Source organism: Diadema antillarum, unplaced genomic scaffold, assembly GCF_040938485.1.
Source record: "Diadema antillarum isolate AM-2024a unplaced genomic scaffold, OU_Dant_1.0 scf00000022, whole genome shotgun sequence".
Classification (NCBI taxonomy): Eukaryota; Metazoa; Echinodermata; class Echinoidea; order Diadematoida; family Diadematidae; genus Diadema; species Diadema antillarum.
In genome coordinates this window covers 5,862,501-5,885,081 of record NW_027270911.1, presented here as the reverse complement: position 1 = coordinate 5,885,081, position 22,581 = coordinate 5,862,501, and the positions used below count along the sequence as shown (strand labels likewise).

The 22,581-nt window shown below is 39.8% G+C and overlaps 1 protein-coding gene across 1 annotated transcript; it reads left to right on the top strand.

Moving 5' to 3' along the window:
* Nucleotides 1–155: 155 nt before the first annotated feature.
* Nucleotides 156–19,157, top strand: LOC139730777 (eukaryotic translation initiation factor 2 subunit 3). The gene is made up of 11 exons (XM_071641642.1): nt 156–239; nt 3,959–4,022; nt 6,046–6,173; nt 7,138–7,259; nt 8,316–8,410; nt 9,105–9,263; nt 11,760–11,894; nt 12,983–13,077; nt 14,402–14,546; nt 16,193–16,362; nt 18,792–19,157. The coding sequence occupies exons 1-11, from the start codon at nt 183–185 to the stop codon at nt 19,026–19,028; spliced, it is 1,407 nt and encodes a 468-aa protein (XP_071497743.1). The 5' UTR covers nt 156–182; the 3' UTR covers nt 19,029–19,157.
* Nucleotides 19,158–22,581: the final 3,424 nt, after the last annotated feature.

The following is a 22,581-nucleotide window of genomic DNA, read 5'->3' as shown; positions in this document are numbered from 1 at the left end:
GAGTTCTGTGGATCCTCCTAGCCGCTGATTTCATCATCCACTTCAACTTCCGCCGCTGAGGTCAAAGGTTAGATATTACATGCAGCACACATGTCAATGCGCTCTGTGTAAAATACGTATGCGCTAAAAGAACGCCGCTGTAGGCTGTATGTTATACAACGCGTTCAAGGAAAGCAGTCAGAATGGCCGGAGAAACAGCGATGAATCCCCACCTAGCGGAGCAGAATCTCGATACTTTGGTAATTATTAGTGTTTTGGTATTTATAATTTGACCCTTTGTGTGTGAAGATAACACGGTTTGAGAAGACAATGGGTCGTCGCTGTCGCTGTCTCGACGATCGACTTCACGCCCGTGCCCATTTCCCAGATAGACCGCATTTGTGTACGATGGCTGCAGCTGTGAAGAGCGGTGCGGTGTGAGCTAGCTGTACGGTATCGGTACCGTATGGTTAGGATGTCCAATACATCGACACCCTATTTTTTTTTTTTTTTTAATCAATAGATGCTTTAATAAGATATGTCTCAATTTGCCTGAAATTTTACTCACATGTAAATTTAAAGAAAATACTCTTCATTCATAAACACTCATTGAAAATGCGAGTTGCTGTACACGCTCCAAGATAATTGCTTCTACAACTAGCTACGCATGGCATGGGTTGTTATTTTGACGCAGTTATAGTTGCGCCGTAGTCACTGGTGGCACTGGTAGTTTTGAAACCACTAGTCTAGTATAGTAGGATCTACCCTCCATTGCATTGACAAAAAAATTAGGCATACTACTACTAAATAAACGTGTGAAATGCACATAGACCTATATTGTGGTGCATTTATAACCTGCAGACCAGTGAGGTATCATTCTGGCTTGATCTTGTTTATCAGGTTTTTCAGGAATATGTCGGCATCATTAACTTTAAAGTCCCCAGTGAAGAATGCAAAACCACTGCGCAAAGTCCCATGCGCACTGCACGTGAATGTTCATTCAGTACGCGCAATGCTAAATAAAGGGGATGTTGGCCCCCCCCCCCAAAAAAAAAGTATATTGATCATCCCGATATACCAGCTGCTTTAGTCTTACAAATGTGTAGACCTTATCAAATGTAGGTCTACAGGTGTTTATGTTTTCATCGGCATTGGTAGTTGCCAGGTGGTTTGATTGTTAAGTTTGTGTTTAAAAACATTTAGCTAGGTAAAAGTTTGCAGAATAAAACTCAAAAAAGTTGTGATTGTGTACAGATTTGGATGAAACTTCCATGAAAACTTGGTTGGTATTTTTAAATGACACAAGGAACAGAAGATAAGATTTTGGTAGTGATCCAGGAATTTTTCATGGATTTTTTTTTTTCTCTTTGCAGAAAGGGTCAATGAACTTGGGAGTTCAAGCTGCTAGCTGCTTGTACACTGTACATGTACATGTATTTGAGGTTTGCGTGCTCTAAGAAAGCGTATGCTCTGCTCAGGCGAGCGCCGCGCAGCGCGCAGCTGGAAGCTGATGACGTCTGATCTAGACAAAAGGTTAGAAATGGGGAACTGAATGATTTTCTGCTCTCGCAGACGGATTTTTCTGTCTAGATTTGCAGAGACTCCAACTCTCCCGATTTCGACGGGAGATCTCCCGCCGAAAGCCCATTTTTGCAGAATCTTCCGTTCTCCTGCTTGAGATTTAATTTCTCCCTCTTGAAATGATTTCTTACTGTACTTAATTTCATTGTATGTTGAAAAATAAGCCTTAGATAGCGTGAGAGAGCATCTAGAACCCTAGACCTCAAGGAACTTCGCGCTCAGCGCACATCAAGTTGGAGTCTCCCGTTTGCTAGGGGTTTCAGGCGGGAGAATCTCCAGATCAGAAGGTGCTTGGGGTTGGAGTCTCTGGATTTGTTCCTGAGATGATGTGTAATTATGTAATGAAATATGTTAATGTTCACTAGATTTGAATGGGATAATGCAAGGAGAGAAAAACTAGGCTCACAATAGTTCTCTGGTCCTTCCTGCTTCTCACAAGTGTCTGCCCTGCTGGTTGAGCAGAGTGCAGTGAGTGGCAATGAGTCTCTCATATTCAAACAAACATTAAACAAACAAATGCAGACATACACCGTTGTTGTATCTTGTCTTCGCCAACAGGACCATCTGATTGGTAATTGACCTGGGCGCTGTTTTATCAAAAGATATAATCGATTATACATATCCTTACCACACAGGCTGCCATACACCTGTATACTGTAAAACATCATATATTCGCGGCATGAAATTTTCGCAAATTGGAGCAGACAGCCTTTTTCGTGGCATGAAATTTTCGCGAATTGCCACTGGCGTTCAATGCATGTAGTGTAGACAAAAACTTTTGCGTGCATTTTAATTTCGCGAATATTTGCGCTCGCGAAATTCGCGAAATTAAAATGCACGCGAAAATTCCTGGTTTTACAGTACTGTACTTTAAATAGAAATCAACTATATAGATAATATAATCAATTATAACTCTTCCTAAAACAGGGCCCTGGATTGAATATGCTACCAAAAAAAAACAAATGAACGAACAAACAAACTTTGGATCAAATATAAACACAGAATCACAACTTCAACAGGGGTGATGCCAGAGACTCCAACCCAAAGCACCTTCTGATCTGGAGATTCTCCCGCCTGAAACTCCTAGCAAACGGGAGACTGACTCAAAGTTGATGTGTGCGAAGCGCGAAGTTCCTAGGGTTCTAGATGCTCTCTGGTGCTATCTAAGGCTTATTTTTTTCAACATACAATAGCAATAACTAAGGAATCCTTTCCAACGGGAGACACAGAGCCAGGGCGGGAGAAATTAAATCTCAAACGGGAGAACGGGAGATTTTGCAAAAATGTGTTTTCGGCGGGAGATCTCCCGTCGAAAACGGGAGAGTTGGAGTCTCTGTGATGCTGGAGTGCATCTTTGAATCCTTGAAGATCTGCTGTCATCAGAATCTTTGACCAGGATGCAATAAAATGTAGAGAGACTCTAGTATTCCACTGGCATTAGCAGCAAGTGTAGAAACATAATTATTGACCTTGCCTATACTCATTGTAGAATATGCGAGTACTTTGTATGTGTACCGGTACATGAGTATGTCATATCCATGTAGAATTAGTATCTGAATATTATGAATGATCGTTGCTTTAAATGTTGAATCTTTTGATTGTTTGCTCCCTAAAATACAATCAGCAAATTGCACACACCATGTCTAGACCAACATATTGATTGCTGGGGTAATATATAGAGCGATGGGAAACAGATGCTCCAATGATATTTTGATTTCAATAAATGCAGCTCAGCTTATGTAGGGAAATTACAGATACCAATTATTAAATTTGTCTGTTTGATATTTAAAACATTTGAACAGACTCTTGATACTTTCAAAATGTAGCTCATCGATAGAGCGTAAGTTGCGTCAGTAGCCAGATCTCATGGAAAGCTCATTGTGTCATAGGATAGGTGGATATAATTATGCATAGAGCATTTAAACCAGTTACATATGAAGTTCTGTATTGATTAATCAAGTGATGCAATTATCACGGAGGAATGTTGCATTCTGGTAGAAGTATAATTTAAGTCATTATAAACAGTATTTCCTAAAAATACAGGCGAATCCCATTTTAACAAATTCCTCAGGACAAGCAGTTTCCTTTCGTTATATCGAAATTTCATATGGCTGGACAGTGAATATAAAGATATACATGTAGATGATGATTTTGGAACCTGAATTTTCATTTCATTTAAACAAGGATTTTAATAATTATTATGGGAGCGCACTGTTCACTGTAGTATGTTTATGGTGGTGCATAAGACTTCATTAGTAGTGTGAGTTACAATATAGCTATACACATTAAAAATTCAAATGTGTGTAACAAATGCTATGAATATTGAGCTTGCTGTATGTATTTATCATGTTACAACATTTCTCTTGTTTTCTTTTGGAAACAATTTTCACTTACACAGGATCCTTCAAAACTGAATCCTCTCTCGCCGGAAGTGATAAGCCGACAAGCTACCATAAATATTGGTGAGTGACGTGACATGTCTGGTTAACTGACCTGAAAAAAGGATTTTGTATTATCACAGAAATGTACCTGTCTTGTCTTGTCTTGCCAAAGATGCCCACAATCAATGGGTTGATTATCATGGCACTGAGGATTTGGATTAGCTTGACTTGTCCTGCGTTGACTAGCCAAGCTGCTATTAACACTGTACAAATTCTTTTTTTCCATCTTTTTTTTTTTTAATATCCCATTGGGACAGCTAGTTATTTGCTGACCCTTGACATACAGCTGGTAAATGTGTCAAGGGGTGAAGCAACAACTACAATTGTACTTCCTCTGTAAGGCTGTTCCAGTCCTTTGTGGTCCTTGGTAGGAGAGATGACCACCTGTATTGCGTTCTGCAGGTGACAAGCTAGAGCTGTTGGGAGCATCGTTTTCAAGGGGGTACATGTTGTGGGATGAGTTTCGATTTGATTATTGGGCATGGTCATTGTTGATCCTAAAGAGCATGGAGAGACACAATATCTTCCTGCTGTGTTCCAAGGGCTGTCAGCCATGGGTCTTGATCATCTAGCTGACACTTGATGTGTTAAGGTGCATGTATAGTGTACCTGTTAAGCACAAAGCGAATAGCTTATCTTTGTACAGACTCTAGCTTGTTGATATTTTTTTCTGAGCAGCAGGATCCCAAACAGAGGAAGCATACTCAAGTCCTGGTCTTACAAAAGCCTTGTATGCTTTTTCCTTGATCTTTAATATTTTGTCAATTGAGAATGAGGAGGGGGTTAAGTTGTCTTGAACACTGTGGGTTTAGTGGCAACTTAACCCTAAAAAGACTGGGCTATTTTGGTAGGTCGAAAGACTGGGTGGGGGGCCTAAAGGGCCCCCCCCCCCCCCCCCCCCCCTTAAGATCTCGGCCGTGGATTGCCGCGAAAATTTGCACAATGGTAGTGTGCGATGTAATCTACAAGATCTTATATTTAAAGTTTCCAAAATAGTCTTCTTTTATTTTATTTTGATTAATTATGCTAATTTATGAGAGAAATCAGACTCTTTGATCTAAATCAGTAAATAAAGCTCCAAAAGTGCTCATTTTTGGTCTAATTATTCTTTGTGGCATTCTTAGCAAATGCACTTGAAAAAAAATTGGGTATCAAAATTTATTTCTTTTTTGTTTTATTGTTTCATGAATTTCTTACGTATTTCTTTGTTTTTTCGACTTTTTGTTTTTGCTGTTTTTTTAAACAAAATTTGTGGCAGACACTTTTTGAAGCATGATACTCCTAAAACAAATTAATTTTAGCCATTGAGAGTAAAAATAAGCATATTTATATGAACCATGTGAAAAAACTCAATTTGCATTGACTTATAGACAAAATCACATTTTTGAGCCATTTTCAGCCTCACACGCATGTACAAAATGTTATGTAACTTCAGAACCGTACCCGCGGGCGTCACAAATTTGGTGTCAAAATGTGCAGGAAACTTGAAAGAAAAAAGTCATAGAGCATCGCGGCGAGAGCATTGCGTGTTGCAGAGTAATTGCGCGAAATGTCGAGGGGGGGGGGCTTTTAGGCCCCCCCCCCCAGTCTTTTTAGGGTTAACGCCCTTATCATTCTCACCCGATGACTTGAACTTATTTTAAGATTTCTTCTGAGGAAACTGTATTCTGCTGACTTTATTGTAGATGTCATTGATATGGTTAGAAATCATATTCATGTTAACTTTAACTCGCTTCTTCATTCAGGCATTGACTTTAATAGGGTCTAGGGCAATTACCCCGAACCCTTCCCCTGGCCCTAATCCTAATCCTAATCCTGAACCTAACCCTAACCCTAACCCAAACTCCTAACCCTAAACCTAACCCTAACCCTATCTTTACTCTAACCTTACCACCAACCAGTATGTAGCCGGGGGGTAATTGCCCTCTGGGGGTAATTGCCCGGATACGCTATAATTTGACTAATATTTTGCATAGTAGAGTATTCAGAATAAAAAAGTATTTGCACTCTGTTTTAAAGTTTCCTTTTCTTTTCATGTATTCAGGCACCATTGGCCATGTGGCCCATGGAAAGTCAACCGTCGTCAAAGCCATCTCGGGTGTTCAAACTGTCAGATTCAAGAATGAGTTGGAACGAAATATCACAATCAAACTAGGATATGCAAATGCCAAAGTGAGTCAACTCATAGTCCTGCATGATTTAATTGATTTTTGGGATTTATTATTCCTTTGTATCATACCCTATATTTATGACATGTTTTTATTGGTGAAAGGGATTATTCATGCTGGGGGGGGGGGGGGGGAGATATATGCTGTAACAGATTTTTATCAATTGTCACCTTCTGTATGTTTAAGATTGCAACTGCTGATGTACAATTTTAACAGACATGTTTGGAAAAAAATGGAACCAGTCATGTGGGATTTGAACCTGCTTGCCCCATTTCCTGCCTTTTTGGGCAGCGGCACTACCACCAGGCTATCCCTGCTTGTGGGTAGTGACACAACAAATTTGGAATAAATAGCCAGGCTTCGAATTCTTACATTGTTGTGTTCGATTATCCAAGGTGGACAAGGATGATTAAGTGAAGGAAAGAGGTTTACCATGTCATTGGGAGATGTGTTGGAACAGATTTCATCAAATGTCGTATTCTGCATTTCTTAGATGCTGATCTACAATTTAATTGAAGTTGATAGGGGAGTAGATTTGAATTGTAGATCGGCAGTTGTGCTCATATAAAACACAGAGGGTGACATTTGATAAAATCTTCTGCTTGTACATTGTATTTGTTTCAGGGTGGTATCAGAATATACTTTTGTGTTTTGGCATTTTGAGCATGTTGGAGGAGGCAAAGTAGAGTCCAATAATTTGGTCCTAGGGAAGCCATAGGATTCAGAAGAATCCACTTTTGAGGATACATTGTATGTGAAGATAATATTTTATATGACTCATATTTGTTAGTTGTGGCAAATCAGATTTTTCCTCCCACTTTCTCCAGTGAACAGTCATTTACACTTGAAACATGCTCTTGCCCATTTACTGCACTATTTGCGTAACAGTAAGTTTTACTAGCCTTGTGGGCTATTAGGTTTTTTGAGAACCCTAATTAATAGCATGGCATTCCTCCATGTGTGTGCAGGTTTATAAATGCGACAGCCCGGCGTGTCCCCGGCCTGCCTGCTACAGGTCGGCGGGCAGCAACAAGGAGGACTCCTTCCTCTGTGACCGGTCAGGCTGCAGCGGCAGGTTCCGCCTGCAGAGGTGAGACTGGGGGTTGCCACTTGGCAAAGAATCTTGGTCACTTTTATGATGCAGAGCTAGGAAGTCTTCGACTAATTTAGACAGCCATGTGTATATGCCCATTGTAAAGGCCAGGATCACTTATGCTGTACTGCATGACAAAATTCTGTGTGTGCTCATTTCCCCCTGCATTGATTTATCATTGCTATTAGACTGCATTGCCATGTCTATCTGTTGTTAAACTAATGAAATGCTGGTATTTAGATATTTTGGAGACATATTGATATTGTGTACAAAAATACGTTCATAAGTGCAAGAAATTAATTAGGGAAAGTTTCCACGTTTGAGATACATGTAGTTGACTGCACACAGATTACACATGGCAGAAATACAAGATGTTTAGGGCCTATGCTACTACACGAACCAATGCCAAAATAGTGTAATTGGGACGGTGTACCATGTACTGCCTCGGTCTCATCCCACTGCAATTCCTGATGTCCCGAATGCCAGGGTGTTTTGAGGGCAAGAAAGCAATGGTGTACCATCAAAGGTCAAAGGGCACTTTACTTCTTGTGTATCATTCACCCTATCTGTGAATGGGTCAAAATTAAAAGTCATTTTTGACAATGATAGTGCCAAAGTATCAGTCAACAAACGCCTTAAGCCTTCACTACATGGGAAGGAGGGGAGCTTGATGGACCATGACTCCTTGAAAGGTTGCATTCCTGTTCAGTTCCACATCAGAGGTGCCTCTAAATATTTTTGATAATGCATACATCCTATATTTTGGAAGCCTGATGTTTTCTTCATCAAGACTAGAAAGACAATTTCACGAGTGATTTGTGATTAGCAACTATGGCAACAATATGAGAACAATGAACATCACATTTTGTCATTAAATAAAGGCGATAGCTTTGCATGTTCTTGATGTTGCTAACTTGTGTCGACTGCCAATATGTCAGCGTAAAGTGGATGATGTATACTGTTCATGATATCTGTGGAAGAAGTATTGCCCAAACCAAATTCAATGTACAGCTTTTCCTTTGTATACCACTTTGGTCCTTTTCATTGCCCCAGGCACGTGTCCTTTGTGGATTGCCCCGGTCACGACATTCTTATGGCTACCATGCTGAACGGTGCTGCAGTCATGGACGCAGCGCTGCTACTGATTGGTGAGTGCTTGACTAGTAAAACAAACCCATGTTTGGTTAGCCTTTTTAAAGACCCGGCAGCATGGGGGCACTGTGGCGTGGGAAGGCTGGTGATCTGGCATGGATATATTCTGGAATCCCCGTAAAGGGATTGTGTATAGTTTTACCACTGATCTCTATGTACGTACACACATAGCCGGAGAATCTTAACTGGAGTTCACTGTTGCCACTGAGCATATGCTTCGATGCACATATTCACCGACGGATGCTATTCATAGTTTTTAAATGTACCCGAGAGTGGGCAGCGAGTGAAGATGATTCAATCAAGCCGTCCGTGTCTCCCCACACTGCGGGGTCTTCAAACGTTGGACAGAATGCGATGAGGGGGCGTGAAATGTAATTAAACATGCTCAAAGTTCAAAACTATCTTTCATATTGCCTGAGCATTCTTACAGAAAGTTGCCAGGTTTCAATTGGTTCATAAGATTTCTGCAACTGCCCCGCACATGACATGCGCTGGAACAGCTAGATTGCATATAGGCATCCTCACACATGATGCCACAAATGTTTCCCGCATTGGTACAGAATGAATCTTGCCAATGCGTGAACTATCCACATCCAAATGCGTGCAAGGTGTTGGGGTGGCTTTTTATAACTATAAAGCCAGTGCCCAGTGAACCGCTCATTCCATGTATCGTTTCTTGCCCGTTTGCAGCGGGAAACGAGTCGTGCCCCCAGCCCCAGACTTCGGAGCACCTCGCCGCCATCGAGATCATGAAGCTGAAACACATCCTTATCCTCCAGAACAAGATCGACCTGGTGAAGGAGACGCAGGCAAGGGAGCAACACGAACAGATCCTGAAATTTGTTCAAGGTATGACCATGAACTCATTTCTTGTGTATACATGATACACCAAACTAAACATGCAAGAGGAGATCCTCAAATTTACTCAAGGTATGACCGTAGTCTCTCCTCTTTACATGTACATTACAACTGGACCCTCCTCAACAATAACTTTAAAGATAGTGAATAAATCCAAATACAATTTACTTATTACCCAAATCTTATGGAAAACCCCATATGATTTGCTTCAGCGGTCAAAGAGAAATGAGGATCTTTGTAGAGCATGTCAGAAATCCCATCCCTCCAAGTTCTGTCCATTGTGTTCAGACATTAATATGCAGTTCTGAGAGACTCCAAGTGCTAAGCGTGGAAGAAACAGACCCATGACATGCTTTACAATGATCCACATTTCGCTGTGACCATTTAACTATTATTAAATGGAATGGGGTTTTCTGCAAAATATAGACTGTAAGATCTTATATTTTTAATAACAGAACTCCAGACATTTTAGCAGGCTTTACCATGAAGTAAAAGATAGCAGGATAAGACAAAACCAAAAACAGGATAAAAACAAACAGGCAAATGCTGACTTCAAGAGTTGAATCATGCAATATTTAGACTGTAAGATGTTATATTTTTAATAACAGAACTCCAGATATTTTAGAAGGCTTGACCATGAAGTAAAAAGATAGCAGGATAAGACAAAACCCAAAGCAGGATAAAGACAAACAAACAAAAGCTGACTTCAAGAGTTGAATCATGCGACGTTAAATACCTGGGGAAAATTTTGTGGGATATATCTACTGCTAGCTGGAATTTTGATGCTTCTGGGAGGCAGTGTCAGATAGAAAAAACATTTTCTTTTTAGGATATTTATGGCTGTCATCAAGAGAAACTCATTACGTTGGAGGGTACTCATTAGGAATTTATGCCACTTCTGTGTCACTTGAGTTTGAAGTGGTTGACACAAAGCTGAAGTGATGTCTTGGAAGAAGAGTCTAATCTAGACTGGAGTGCTGTTAGTTGAGGCAGGTCCCCATCATTCCGCTTTCAAGTGACGAGAGTGGCTTTCTCACAATTGCAATGATGTGTGGATTTTGTTTTTCTTTTATTATTTCGTGTTTAAGGCAAGATTAGAAAGTGAATGTGTATGAACTTTTAATAGCTTTCAGTGCGTGGGTTTTCACACCATGAAGGGAGAATAGACTTATTGTTACATGGGTTGAATTCTGTGGAGAGTTGAGCTACTCAGTTGATGGATTCTCCCTATGTTATATAAGTGTAAACACTTTGTGGCCAGCGGTAGAGTCCATACGCTGGCTGTACACTACGTACAAATGAATGACATGATCTTACACACCAATGTACAGCATGTGGAGGTCAAGTAAGGTCACATTTTTGGTGGTTCACTTACTGTAAAACATGATATATTCGCGGCATGAATTTTTCGCGAATTGGAACCGGCAGCCTTCTTCGTGGCGTGAAATTTTCGAGAAGTGCCACTGGCGTTCAATGCATGATAGTGTAAACAAGGACTATCGCGTGCATTTTAATTTCGCGAATCTTGGCGCTCGCGAAATTCGCGAAATTAAAGTGCACGCGAAAATTCCTCGTTTTACAGTATGCACTTCCGTTAATGTGGAGGTACTATGCAGTAGGCACGGGCAGAGCATGTATGTGGTACTTTTTTATAATAATAATAATAATAAAGTACATTTATAATGCGCCGTATCTATCATTAATGATACTCTCGGCGCATGAGAGCCTGCGTACTTCAACACATACTGTGTACAACCATCCAAACCAAGTCCACATGATAATACATTAACATTAACAAAAACTACAATTAAACAAATATGATTTCACTAGAGTCTTGAAGTGAGAGTACGAAGTTTCCTGACGGATGTTAAGTGGGAGACTGTTCCACAGATAAGGTCCAATGTATGAGAAAGACCGTGCCCCCCAACTGTGATGTATGCGTGACTAAAACATAACAACTTCACAATAGAAATGCATTTTCAGATCTTTTAACTTGATAATTTTTTCCCAACACGTAATTGTTAAGAAAATCTACAAAACTACAGTAGTTTGGGGATAGAGATAGTGCTCCATGTTTTTCATGTATGATCAAATACAGCACTTGCAGTGCACCAGAACAAGCATTGTTGACTCGTAAATAGCACTGCTGTTAAGCACAAGAGAATTTCCAAACCAGTATGTGTTTGAGAGAAATCTATGTCAGTTATGTATTTAAATAGCAAATGTGGACAAAAGAATGTCTATATATTCAATCATTTTTTTTTTTTGGAAGAAACACAAAGTGTTGCTGTTCTTTGTTTCTCTCCTACCCATTTTAAGATTTAATATGGAAATTACAAAAGTGCAAGATAAAAAACCACAACAGCAATTCTGGCTGTATGCATCTTGCAGAGTTGAGAAACAGTCATGGAGATTTGACGAAAGGAGTACAATGTGTGTCATGAATGCCCATGTAAGTTATCAAATCATTGTGCGACCTTCTTGCAGGCACAGTGGCAGAGGGGGCGCCGGTCATTCCAATCTCGGCCCAGCTGAAGCACAACATCGAGGTCATCTGCGAGTACATCACCAAGAAGATCCCCATCCCCGTCAGAGATTTCACGTCGGAGCCGCGCCTCATAGGTCAGTGCTTACCCATTACACTGCCGGCAACAAGCTGGCTCTTTCAGTAAATTAACATGGCAGCTACTGTATTAATGCATCCAAAAGGTCGTGGCTTTATGGTCCACTGAGGCCTGCTGTGCAGTAATGTGTGTGTGTGTCTGTCTGTCTGTCTGTCTGTCTGTCTGTCTGTCTGTCTGTCTGTCTGTCTGTCTGTCTGTCTGTCTGTGTGTCTTTGTGTACAGTTTGTTTTTTTGTTTGATTGTGTTTTTGTCCTTTTTTTTGTATACCATCCTTTCTAACTAAGTGGTAATAAGACTACGCCGCATGAATGTGTCATGGAAGGGAGGTCCGTTTTGTTAGAAAGACACAACTTGCGCATATCAAAGATTGCAACATAGATGCAGAGAGTTGCTGAGAAAAATATAAAAAAAATCAAACTCAAACGCACTCACGGAGAGCAAATGATACCAATTCCCTGTTAATCAGCCCAGGTGACTTCCAACCCCAATGCTAAAAAAGAAGAAGAAGAAAAGAAATAAATAAAGAAAAGAAAAGGTCAAAACCTACGTACACCCAGGAGGCAGATGATGGCGACCCAACGTGGATAAGCCAACGCATCTTGCCACTGGCAGATGTCGGTGTGTGATAATGTAACATTGTTGTTTTGTGGATGTTTTGAAGTAGTAAGCTCAGCGTGCAAGAGATCCATGAATGACAAGCCGTCTCGCAGAAAATGCAGAAAAATGCATTCTGAACATCTCTGCAGAGTTAGCTAAAATCCCTGCATATGATGAGAAATTTTGACCCAGCCTTGTGTAAGCAAAGCTGCCTATGATAAAGTGCACTCTAATTATAACTAACACAGTTATAACAAATTTTCGTCAACAAAAAGTACCAAATTTAGGTCCTACAATTATTTGGTCAACTCTTTAAACAAAATTTTGATTTATGAAAGAAAACTGCTGGTCCCGAGGACTTCATTATAACAGAGGTTGCCTGTGTTTGGGCACACTATGCCATGAAAGTTACAAATTTCCTTGGTTTGGATGGGATACCATTTGGACATACTATACTTCAGATTGTTTCCTTGTATCTGTCTTTCACAGTGATCCGGTCGTTTGATGTCAACAAACCTGGCTGTGAGGTCAAGGACCTCAAAGGGGGCGTGGCAGGAGGCAGCATTCTCCGAGGAGTCTTAAAGGTAGGAACCTGGAGTCTTAAAGATAGAATCTCCCAAAACCTATGTGCGGAAATTGATTGCCAGGTTTTGAAAACCAAGTGCTAGAGACCAGTGCCTTGTGGTTCCAAATTGATAGTACTCTTCAAAGGGGACCGATGCATGGCAAATACACTGTGAGAGGGATTATGTTTAGTTAGTGAGTTATCTCAAGTGAACCAGTGACTGAAAGTATTGAACCCTCCAGTGCCCCGTTGCATAAAGGGTACTATTGTGGTAACTTTGCCATCCAATGGTAACTACCATGGCAACAATACTCAACAGCCAATCAAAATCAAGAATTCCATGTTAGTTACCATTGGATGGCAAAGTTACCACAATAGTAACTTTTATGCAATGGGGCCCTGCTGATATTTTGTAGGCATGCAAAACTTTTGGTCCATGTTTCTGCAAAGATTAAGCTTCTGTCTGGCGGTCGGTCATTAAAGGGGACCAAGTATGGTTTGTCTCCATTGACAATCCATAATATTTACTAGTATTCCCTCAAGGGAACTAGATTGTTACCATTGTTCAAAAAAGGGGACAGACCTTATGCTTAGATTATAGGAGAGTGAAGAAACCTCTACTTCAATAGCAGCAATACCTGAATAGCCATGAATCATTATTTGCTTTATCACCAAGCCTTGAGACATTTATCTTGAAGATCACTCTTGTGGTTATGCCACATTTTGGATGGAAAATTAAAGGATTTTTGGTTAGAAACGGAAAGTCATTAAGCTGTCCCGTACTTACCAATGTGGACACTTGCCATTTCGTCTCAAAATGCCTTACGTCAGTCAGCCAATGCTGAAGTTTTCACCAGAAATGAGGGCTGCATGTGGAAGCATTTAGGTTTTTTTTCCAAAATGGTCTGTCATTCCAGTTTATTGTCGCTTGGTCTAATATCAGATGGTCTACTTCCCAGTTTGTGTGACATTGCTACAGCTAAACTCGTTTGGTCTGCTATCAATTTCGTCCAATGTCCATTTGGTCTACTTCTCACATTGTCTAATTCCCTGTTTGGCTAATCATCGTTTCGTCTAATGACAAGATGGTCTAATTGCAATTTTGTCTCCGTTTACTTTTTCCCATTTTGTATAATAAACTGTGAGTGTTAGATGAAATGGGCATAGCCCATCTGGAAATAGACCAACTGGTAATGAGGCTAAGTGGCAATTGGACTTAGTAGTCATTAGACGAACTGGTTGTAAATGAAACGGAATTAGACCATTTAGGTTGAGAGTAAATGGCTATTAGACAAAATGGGAGTAGACCAAGTGATAGATCACCTGTCCCTCTCTCTCCCCAGGTTGGTCAAGAGATTGAAGTCAGGCCGGGCATCGTCTCCAAGGACAGCGAGGGAAAGCTGCAGTGTCGTCCCATCTTCTCCAAGATCGTGTCCTTGTTTGCCGAGAAGAATGACCTCCAGTTTGCCGTGCCGGGAGGTCTCATTGGTGAGTTTCTCCTCGGAGAGAGATGGAGAGACAATGTTCCTCATCTTGTAGCATCTTCCTATCCTCTGTCTCCTTCTGGTTATCACTTTCTTGGTTCCATCTCTTTTTTCACATGCCAGGCTCGAGTGCTTGAGTTTTCATGTTTGCTTGCTGGTTATACCCCCGCCAAACGAAGTTTGAAGGGGGTATATAGGAATCAGCGGACGGTCGGTCGGGCGGTCGGGCGGTCGGGCGGTCGGTCCGTTGCAAATCTTGCGTCGCGAACTACTTCCTCAGTTTTCAACCGATTCCCATAAAACTTGGCACAGATGTGTGCCTTGGGTTGTAGATGTGCAAGACGTAATTTTTGACAGTACCCAAAAGTACGTTGCCATGGTAACGGCATATTATGGCCAAAAATGGGTACAAATCTTGCGTCGCGAACTACTTCCTCAGTTTTCAACCGATTCCCATAAAACTTGGCAAAGATGTGTGCCTTGGGTTGTAGATGTGCAAGACGTATTTTTTGACAGTACCCAAAAGTACGTTGCCATGGTAACGGCATATTATGGGCAAAAATGGGTACAAATCTTGCGTCGCGAACTCCTCCCACAGTTTTTGATCAATTTTTATGAAATTAGGTACAGATGTTCATCTGAATATGTTAATGTGCAAGACACATATTTCCGCAGTGGCAAAAAGTGCGTTGCCATGGTAATGGCATGTTATTGGTAAAATATAGGGCAAAATGCTTCATGGCAAAACTGCTTCATCAGTGTTCTTCCAATTCTCATGGAATTCATATTGAATGTTTGTCTTAGGATATAGGTCAACATGACACATTTCTTGACAGTGACAAAAAGTATGTTGCCATGGTAACAGCTCACATATTATGAGCCAAAATGATGGAAAATTTTGTGTTGCAAACTACTTCCTCAGTTTTTGCCCAATTTCCATGAAACTTGGTACAGATGTGTGCCTTTGGTTGTAGATGTGCAAGACGCATTTTTCGACAGTACCCGAAAGTACGTTGCCATGGTAATGGCATATTAATGACAGAAGATCAAGGAAAGATCTTGCGGATTTAACTACTTCCTCAGTTTTTTGACCAAAGCTTATCAAATGTTGTTTTGACCAAAGCTTATGAAATGTTGTTTGGCGGGGGTATAACCAGTCGCTGTAGCGACATTTCTAGTTTTATGGGATTTTACCCCAAAGCAACCTGACAAATTATGCAGAGTACGTGTAGGTATTACATGATGGGTGACTTTGTGTACCTACGAGTTGTGGTAGATCCTCGTAAGTTCACCCAGTCCTCAATTTCAATTTGCTTGAAATTAGAATGTGTGGATGGCCATTCATGTCAAAGTAGAGTGAGTCAAATTTTTTGATTAGTCACTCATCTGCTCTCTTGGTAGAAAGTATTATTTTCTATTTCTGAACAAACAAAGCAGTCTTTATTGATTGTTCAAGCTGTTACCACTTGCAGTGGAACATTATTGGTCCACGAATTCGTTCTTGGCCATGAAATGACCGCAGGGTTATGAATTGTGCAGACGAGTGGCAGTGTGATGTAGAATATTCTTTGCACTGATGTAATTGAAGAATCCAATACTTTAGAAGTTGTTTCTCGCTTCCATGACATGTGTGTGTGTGTCGTTTGACAGGTGTTGGAACCAAGATCGACCCCACGCTGTGCCGGGCGGACCGTCTGGTGGGCCAGGTCCTGGGTGCCGTCGGGGCCCTGCCGGACATCTACACGGAGCTGGAAATCTCCTACTTCCTCCTCAGGAGGCTGCTGGGTGTCAGGACGGAAGGAGACAAGAAAGGAGCCAAGGTGAGGCCGCAGATTGACTTTTGATCTAAAGGGGAATTCTGGACCTATAAAAGGAGACCTCCGGATGATTTTCAAATTTTTACATTTGAACAACTATAAATTAGTTATACTGAGGACAGAGTTTCAGAATTTATGATAATTGGGATGAAGAATAAGAATATTTTCGAAATTTTTAACAAATTGCAATGAACAAGGATGCTGACATGGCAGCCTCACCGTGAGAATGCATGAGTTGGGGCTAAGGAAGCAGAACAAAAGAAGAAGGCATGCATAGATTATACACAGGTGAGCTCGTAAGCAAGCGGTATTGTAATGGAATTACTCAGCTACATTTGTGAAATATATGAGCCTCCTACGTATGTCATCATCATTGTTCAGTGTAATTTGTTAAAGGTTTTTCAAAGTTTTGTTTCTCTGCTCAAGAACCACAATAAATTCCACAAATCTTTACATGGAACTGTTGATTTATGTACTTCATGATGTGAATTTATGAAAATAGTCTGGAATGCCCCTTTAAAGGCATTATTTACCATTTTCAGGTGAAACAAAAACCCAGCTTTAGTGCTTCAATAGTTCTAAAATGTGAGTTAGGGATAGAAACAACCAATGTAAAAAGGTGATCAGTATAATCAATGTTAACCCGTTCCGTACGGGAACCTGGTGGGCCGTGTATTAAGTCTATGGGGATTTCAGAATTCAGTATGGAACGGGTTAAGTATTGTTAAATATACAAAATGTGAACAACAGTGATAATAAAATTATTTCTAGAATAAACCATCTACAATTATGGTTTATTGAGAAAAATAATGATATGTATCAGTATCTCCTTATATTTCAAACTTAATTTCGAAGTTTTTGTATGGTAGGATGTTTTGTGATACAACTGAGCTACACATATGCATCAAATGTAATAACTCAAACATTTTGAAATCACTGCTCCCCATGGTGATCAATACCTTCAAACATTTGACAAGAAAGAGTGACATATTACAAGCACAACAGTGTAAATTTGATCAGAACTGGATTAAAAGCAAGGAAATTGTCATTTTAAAGATTTGCTAATTTTCACAAAAACAAAAAATAGTCAATAAGAGTATCAATCAAATGAGTGATGTGAAAATGTTATCACCTCATAATTTTCTATTGATCATGTGCAAAGAAAAAAACAACTCAGTTCCTTTACTATAATAGGGTAAAAGTGTTATTCCTGGGGGGTGTTTCATAAAGCTGTTCGTAAAGTTACGAACGACTTACAAGCGACTGGTGATCAGTTCTTGTGCTGAATTATGAACATTCTGATAAGTAGGCACCCTATATAGCACATCAGAACTGATCACCAGTCGCTTGTAAGTTGTTCGTAACTTTACGAACAGCTTTATGAAACGGGGCCCTGGCCGAATAACTTCTAAGTACTGATCAGTCAGATACGTTAGGCAGGGCTGCACACTGACCCATTTCTTCTACTGGTCAGTTGGTACCCAATTTTTCCATTTTTTACTGGTAAATTCCTGAAAAAGTTACTGATCTGACAGTGATTTTCACTGGTTAGGGACCGTCGGACTAGTGTCAGTGTGCGGTGTTGTGTTAGGATTTTTAGACTGGGGCATTATTGCATTTGAATTGTTTAAAAAAAAAAAAAAAGTGAACAAATGGAAATCAATTCAAAATTTGGCATACAAACCATAAAGCAAGTTTTTTGATGGTGACGTCAGTTCATTTGTGTATTCATATTGAATGTTGAAGATCTGTCATGTGAAAATTAGCAAAACTTCACAATTTTATGATTTCCTTAATTTTTAGCCCATTTTGATCAAATTTTCACTGTTGTTTGCATGATATTCTATCCTTTCTTTTCAAACTAACTTTTAAATGGCCCAGAATGTCCCATTTTGAAGGATTTAGGTAGATTCACAGTGTAGACTGCTTTGTAAAAAAGACAATGAACTAAAGATATGATGAACATTAGGTAATCTTCATTGTTACCTGTTACTATGCTCTATGTGCCAGTTGGCACAGATAAATGGAAGACCACAGTCATAGAATGAAGATTACAAATTTTCACAACAATTGAGCAAGCAATTTAAATAGCTCATTGCTGCCATTGCTGCTAAAGGCTCTCACTGCACATACTATGGTTAAAGATATAACATTTCCACATTACATGGTACGGGACTACCGAACATGAGGAAAACTTCAACTAACATAAAACTAACTAAAATAAAAGCAACACACTTTGCACATTTTTATTTTCACCCCAGTATCAGGTCATGAGAAATAAGCAAAAAATGTCCACTTTTTATCATTGTAAGGGAAAATACAGCACCTGTGTATTGGCAACAGTGATGATGATAATATTTCTGTAGAGCATGATAGAATGAATTTTAAGTGCTTTATTGAACAGTTCCCTTCTACCCCCTTAAATCCTTTAGGTCCAGAAACTGAGTAAAGGCGAAGTACTGATGGTCAACATCGGGTCATTGTCCACTGGAGGCCGTGTGCTCGCAGTCAAGGCGGATTTGGCCAAGATTGTGCTGACCAACCCCGTCTGCACAGAGATCGGCGAGAAGATCGCCCTCTCGAGGCGAGTGGAGAAGCACTGGCGTCTGATTGGCTGGGGACAGATCAGGAAAGGCGTGACCATCAAGCCGACAACGTTTGATTCCTAAGAGTCGCCAACACGGATCCTCTACCTATTGAGGCACACTCTTCCCCTGCCATTCTACTTCGTATCTCCCTCGGCATGTTTATCATGTTAGTCTGAAACACGGAACACTGTCTCTCAGCATGCTAAGATGAAGGAGTGTCTAGTGATATTGCGCACATTTCGGATGTGTATTCTGCAGATTTAAGTGCAGTATGCTACCTCCCCCTCCCCCTTCTAACAATACACATTTTCCACACAACCAAGGTAAAAAATGTTAACCTGGTATATTGTATCAGTCATGTCAGATAACCTTTTTTTTCTTTGCTGACAGACTGAACACATCCAACCCTTTTCTGTGACAAATGTGACTTTCCATTCATTGACTCCTTAGGCAGTAATCTACAAACACATTTGTTATATCCTTGCCAAAATATAAAAGGAGTATAATAGTACATTTGAGTAGTATTTGAGAACGTGAGCAGCTCATGACCGGCTGGTAACAAGTCGTCCTTTGCACGTATAAACTGTTCTCCTTGGGTGCGAGCAGAGACATTTGATACAGTACAGATCAGATTACAGATTACTATAATATCTCTACAAGATATAGAGGGGAAATAAATGAAGGCATGTATGGTGAATGCCATTCATGTTTCAGGTGGTTGAGGTAAGTGCTATTTGGCATTGAATGCAGTTACTTGTTTCAAAACCATAGTTTATTATCACAATTTTGGTATGTAAAGAATGGAAACTAAATTTTAGTGCATAATGACACCTCAGACAAAGGAAAATACGAATACAACTGACAAATATCAAATTGTCCATTCGTATGGAGTACATGAAAGTTTTTACATAGGCCCACCAAAAATGATACATTTACTTGGTACGTAAAATTGTTTTCTAGCAGGGAAATTAACTTTTAATATCCATACAGCTGAGAAATAACCTGGTGGTGCCTGATTAAAATGTCACCTTCTGCACATTGAAAAGTTCTTGAGCAGGTAGCAAAATGCCCCATCCAAACATAGCAGTTTTGCTGACTGTAAAAAGCCTATGTCCCCTTGCTGTCTGAGAACAATGCAAAAGCCCCTTTGAGGTCATCTTGAAATACAAACAGTTTAAGATGATCTGTAAACAGTGGTTGCCTCTTGTTTCCCTTCACTGTATATTTTTTGTCTCTTTTTTTTTTCCCTGATAATATCACATGTGATATTCTAATCTTTTAGTAATGATAAGAGAGTGAAAAGTAGAAATAATGGATATTTTTTAGATGAAAAAGGAGCCCCTGTTATTTATATCTGTGTATGTGATCACACCCATGTCATAAAGAGACTTTATCTATGACAATTAACGTTCTCTACTATTACTGGTATGTGTACTATGTCGTTAATTTGTGTGTAGTTCAATCGACTTGCTGAAGTTGTAGGACAGAGACAGTCTGCATCCAGCAACAGCAAGACTTGTGAAATTCCAATTAAATATCAAAATGTTGATACAAATTTGTGAAGATGAAGGCTTATACTGGTGTCGATTTTATTTCTAGTGTCTATTTCTGGTCTGTTTTCTCATGTGTAGATATCTATTTAGGTTGTCTTGCCACCTTATTTTTATGTGGAAGTGAGCTTGCGGAGCTGTTTCTGTGTGTGCAGTAATAGTGTGTGTACAATTTGTATGTATCAACTTGCATTTATTGATCAGATTACAGAAGTCTCGTCACTTTGAGAAGAATAGGTCAGTCGACTGCGGGGATGAAACTTTGCTTCTGCAAAAGTGATATTTGTTTCCAAGATTTTCTTGGAGTAATGACCATTTGTTCATTTTGTGTGCGGTGTCTGTTTTCAAGCACATAATATACATGTAGATGTGTGTGTGGGACAAATGTCGTGGGGTACAAATGTGTGTGTGTAGTACAAATGTGTGTGGGGTACCAATGTGTGTGGAGTACAAATGTGTGTGTGGTACACATGTGTGTGATGCAAATGTGTGTGGTGTACAAAAGTGTGAGGGGTACAAATCGGGTACCCTCTAAAGACCACCATATCAAATTTCTATTAACATTTTGTAGAAGCAGATAGCCACTAGTAACAAGGGTGTTGATGTGTATGTATGCATGTATGTTTGTATAAGCATAAGCTAGTGTTAATGCATGCTTAAGTATAGAAAGAAAATACACATGATTTGCACACGAATGATGAGATATATTTGAATGACAGCCAAATCACAGACATTTGCCATACTTCCCCCGAACTATTTCTTTTCCCCCCCTAAATCCAATTTTTTTTTTCGAGAGTTCACAATGCAGCCATTCACTGATTTAACAACCAGTTTTATCTGTGTATGGTCTAAATGGCATTAACAGATTTTATATTTACGATATACACATACCTTGAAGTGTAAGAAAATGCAGTAATGTACAATCAATCTTGGCCCATTTACATTGTATGTTTTTAAGTGGGATGCGGGATGGTGCCCCCACCCCATCTACTCTGAAATTTGTTGTATGATGCTGTCATTCAATTGCTGATATATATATATATATATATATATATATATATATATATATATATATATATATATATATATATATTTATATATTTATGAAAACACCCTGCAGTGATTAACCAATCACATCTGTATCTTACCAGTGTATCGTGCTTATTATTAAGGTCTTAGCAATGCCAACCTCTGCCAACACTTCTTGAAAGTTTGCGTGAAGAAATGGAGAAACAACAAGGGCTGGGCCACAGAGACACACATAATCTAAAATGTACAAGTAGCCTTTTCGGAGATATTTTGTATGGGCTCCCTTGCGGAGACTTCCAATATGAGCTCCTTCGTGGAGACTCCATTGGCTCCCTTGAGGAGACTTTCAGCATGAGCTCCCTCGTGGAGACGTTATGAGCTCCCTCGTGGAGACATTATATAGTATATTTGATAGTCATGTTTGATACCTTTTAGATGTACAACGTGTATTATGTTTGATTTATGTCGGCATTGTCTTGGGCAAATTATTTGTTTTATAGAGCCCCATTAATTCCTTTCTCTTCCTTTAAAACAACAGACAAGTAGCCTGAAGAAAAATAAAGAAACTATAATAAAGTTAGACAAAAGAGATAAAAACGAAGTATGAAAGAATTACAGAAAACTAGAATAGAATGTACTGCAGTTGGAAAACAAGAATGCAACAGCAAAATTGATGTAGCCAGGGGTGGTTGGTACATTATTGAATCGTCATAGTTCTTGATAGTAACCATACCCAAGCATTCCTTGTGATTTTTGCCACATACCCAATACTTGTTTGTTTGCTTGTCCCCTATTTATAGGCCATGTTTTTGTACAAACTTCGCATAAAGACTAGAATAACAAATCAACAGCGAACATCATTAGTATCGAGCGGTCGCGATCGTAAAAGTCTTTGTTCTCGACTCTTTTCACCACTTTATGCCCGTACGGTAGGACGCAGAATTGCCCATTCATCGGAGTATCGATTTGGCTTTCAGGCGATAATATCGACCGACGACCGCGTAATTCCTTTGCCTGCCCTTTTCAGTGCAGGGCAAAAAACAAGAGTAGAAGGG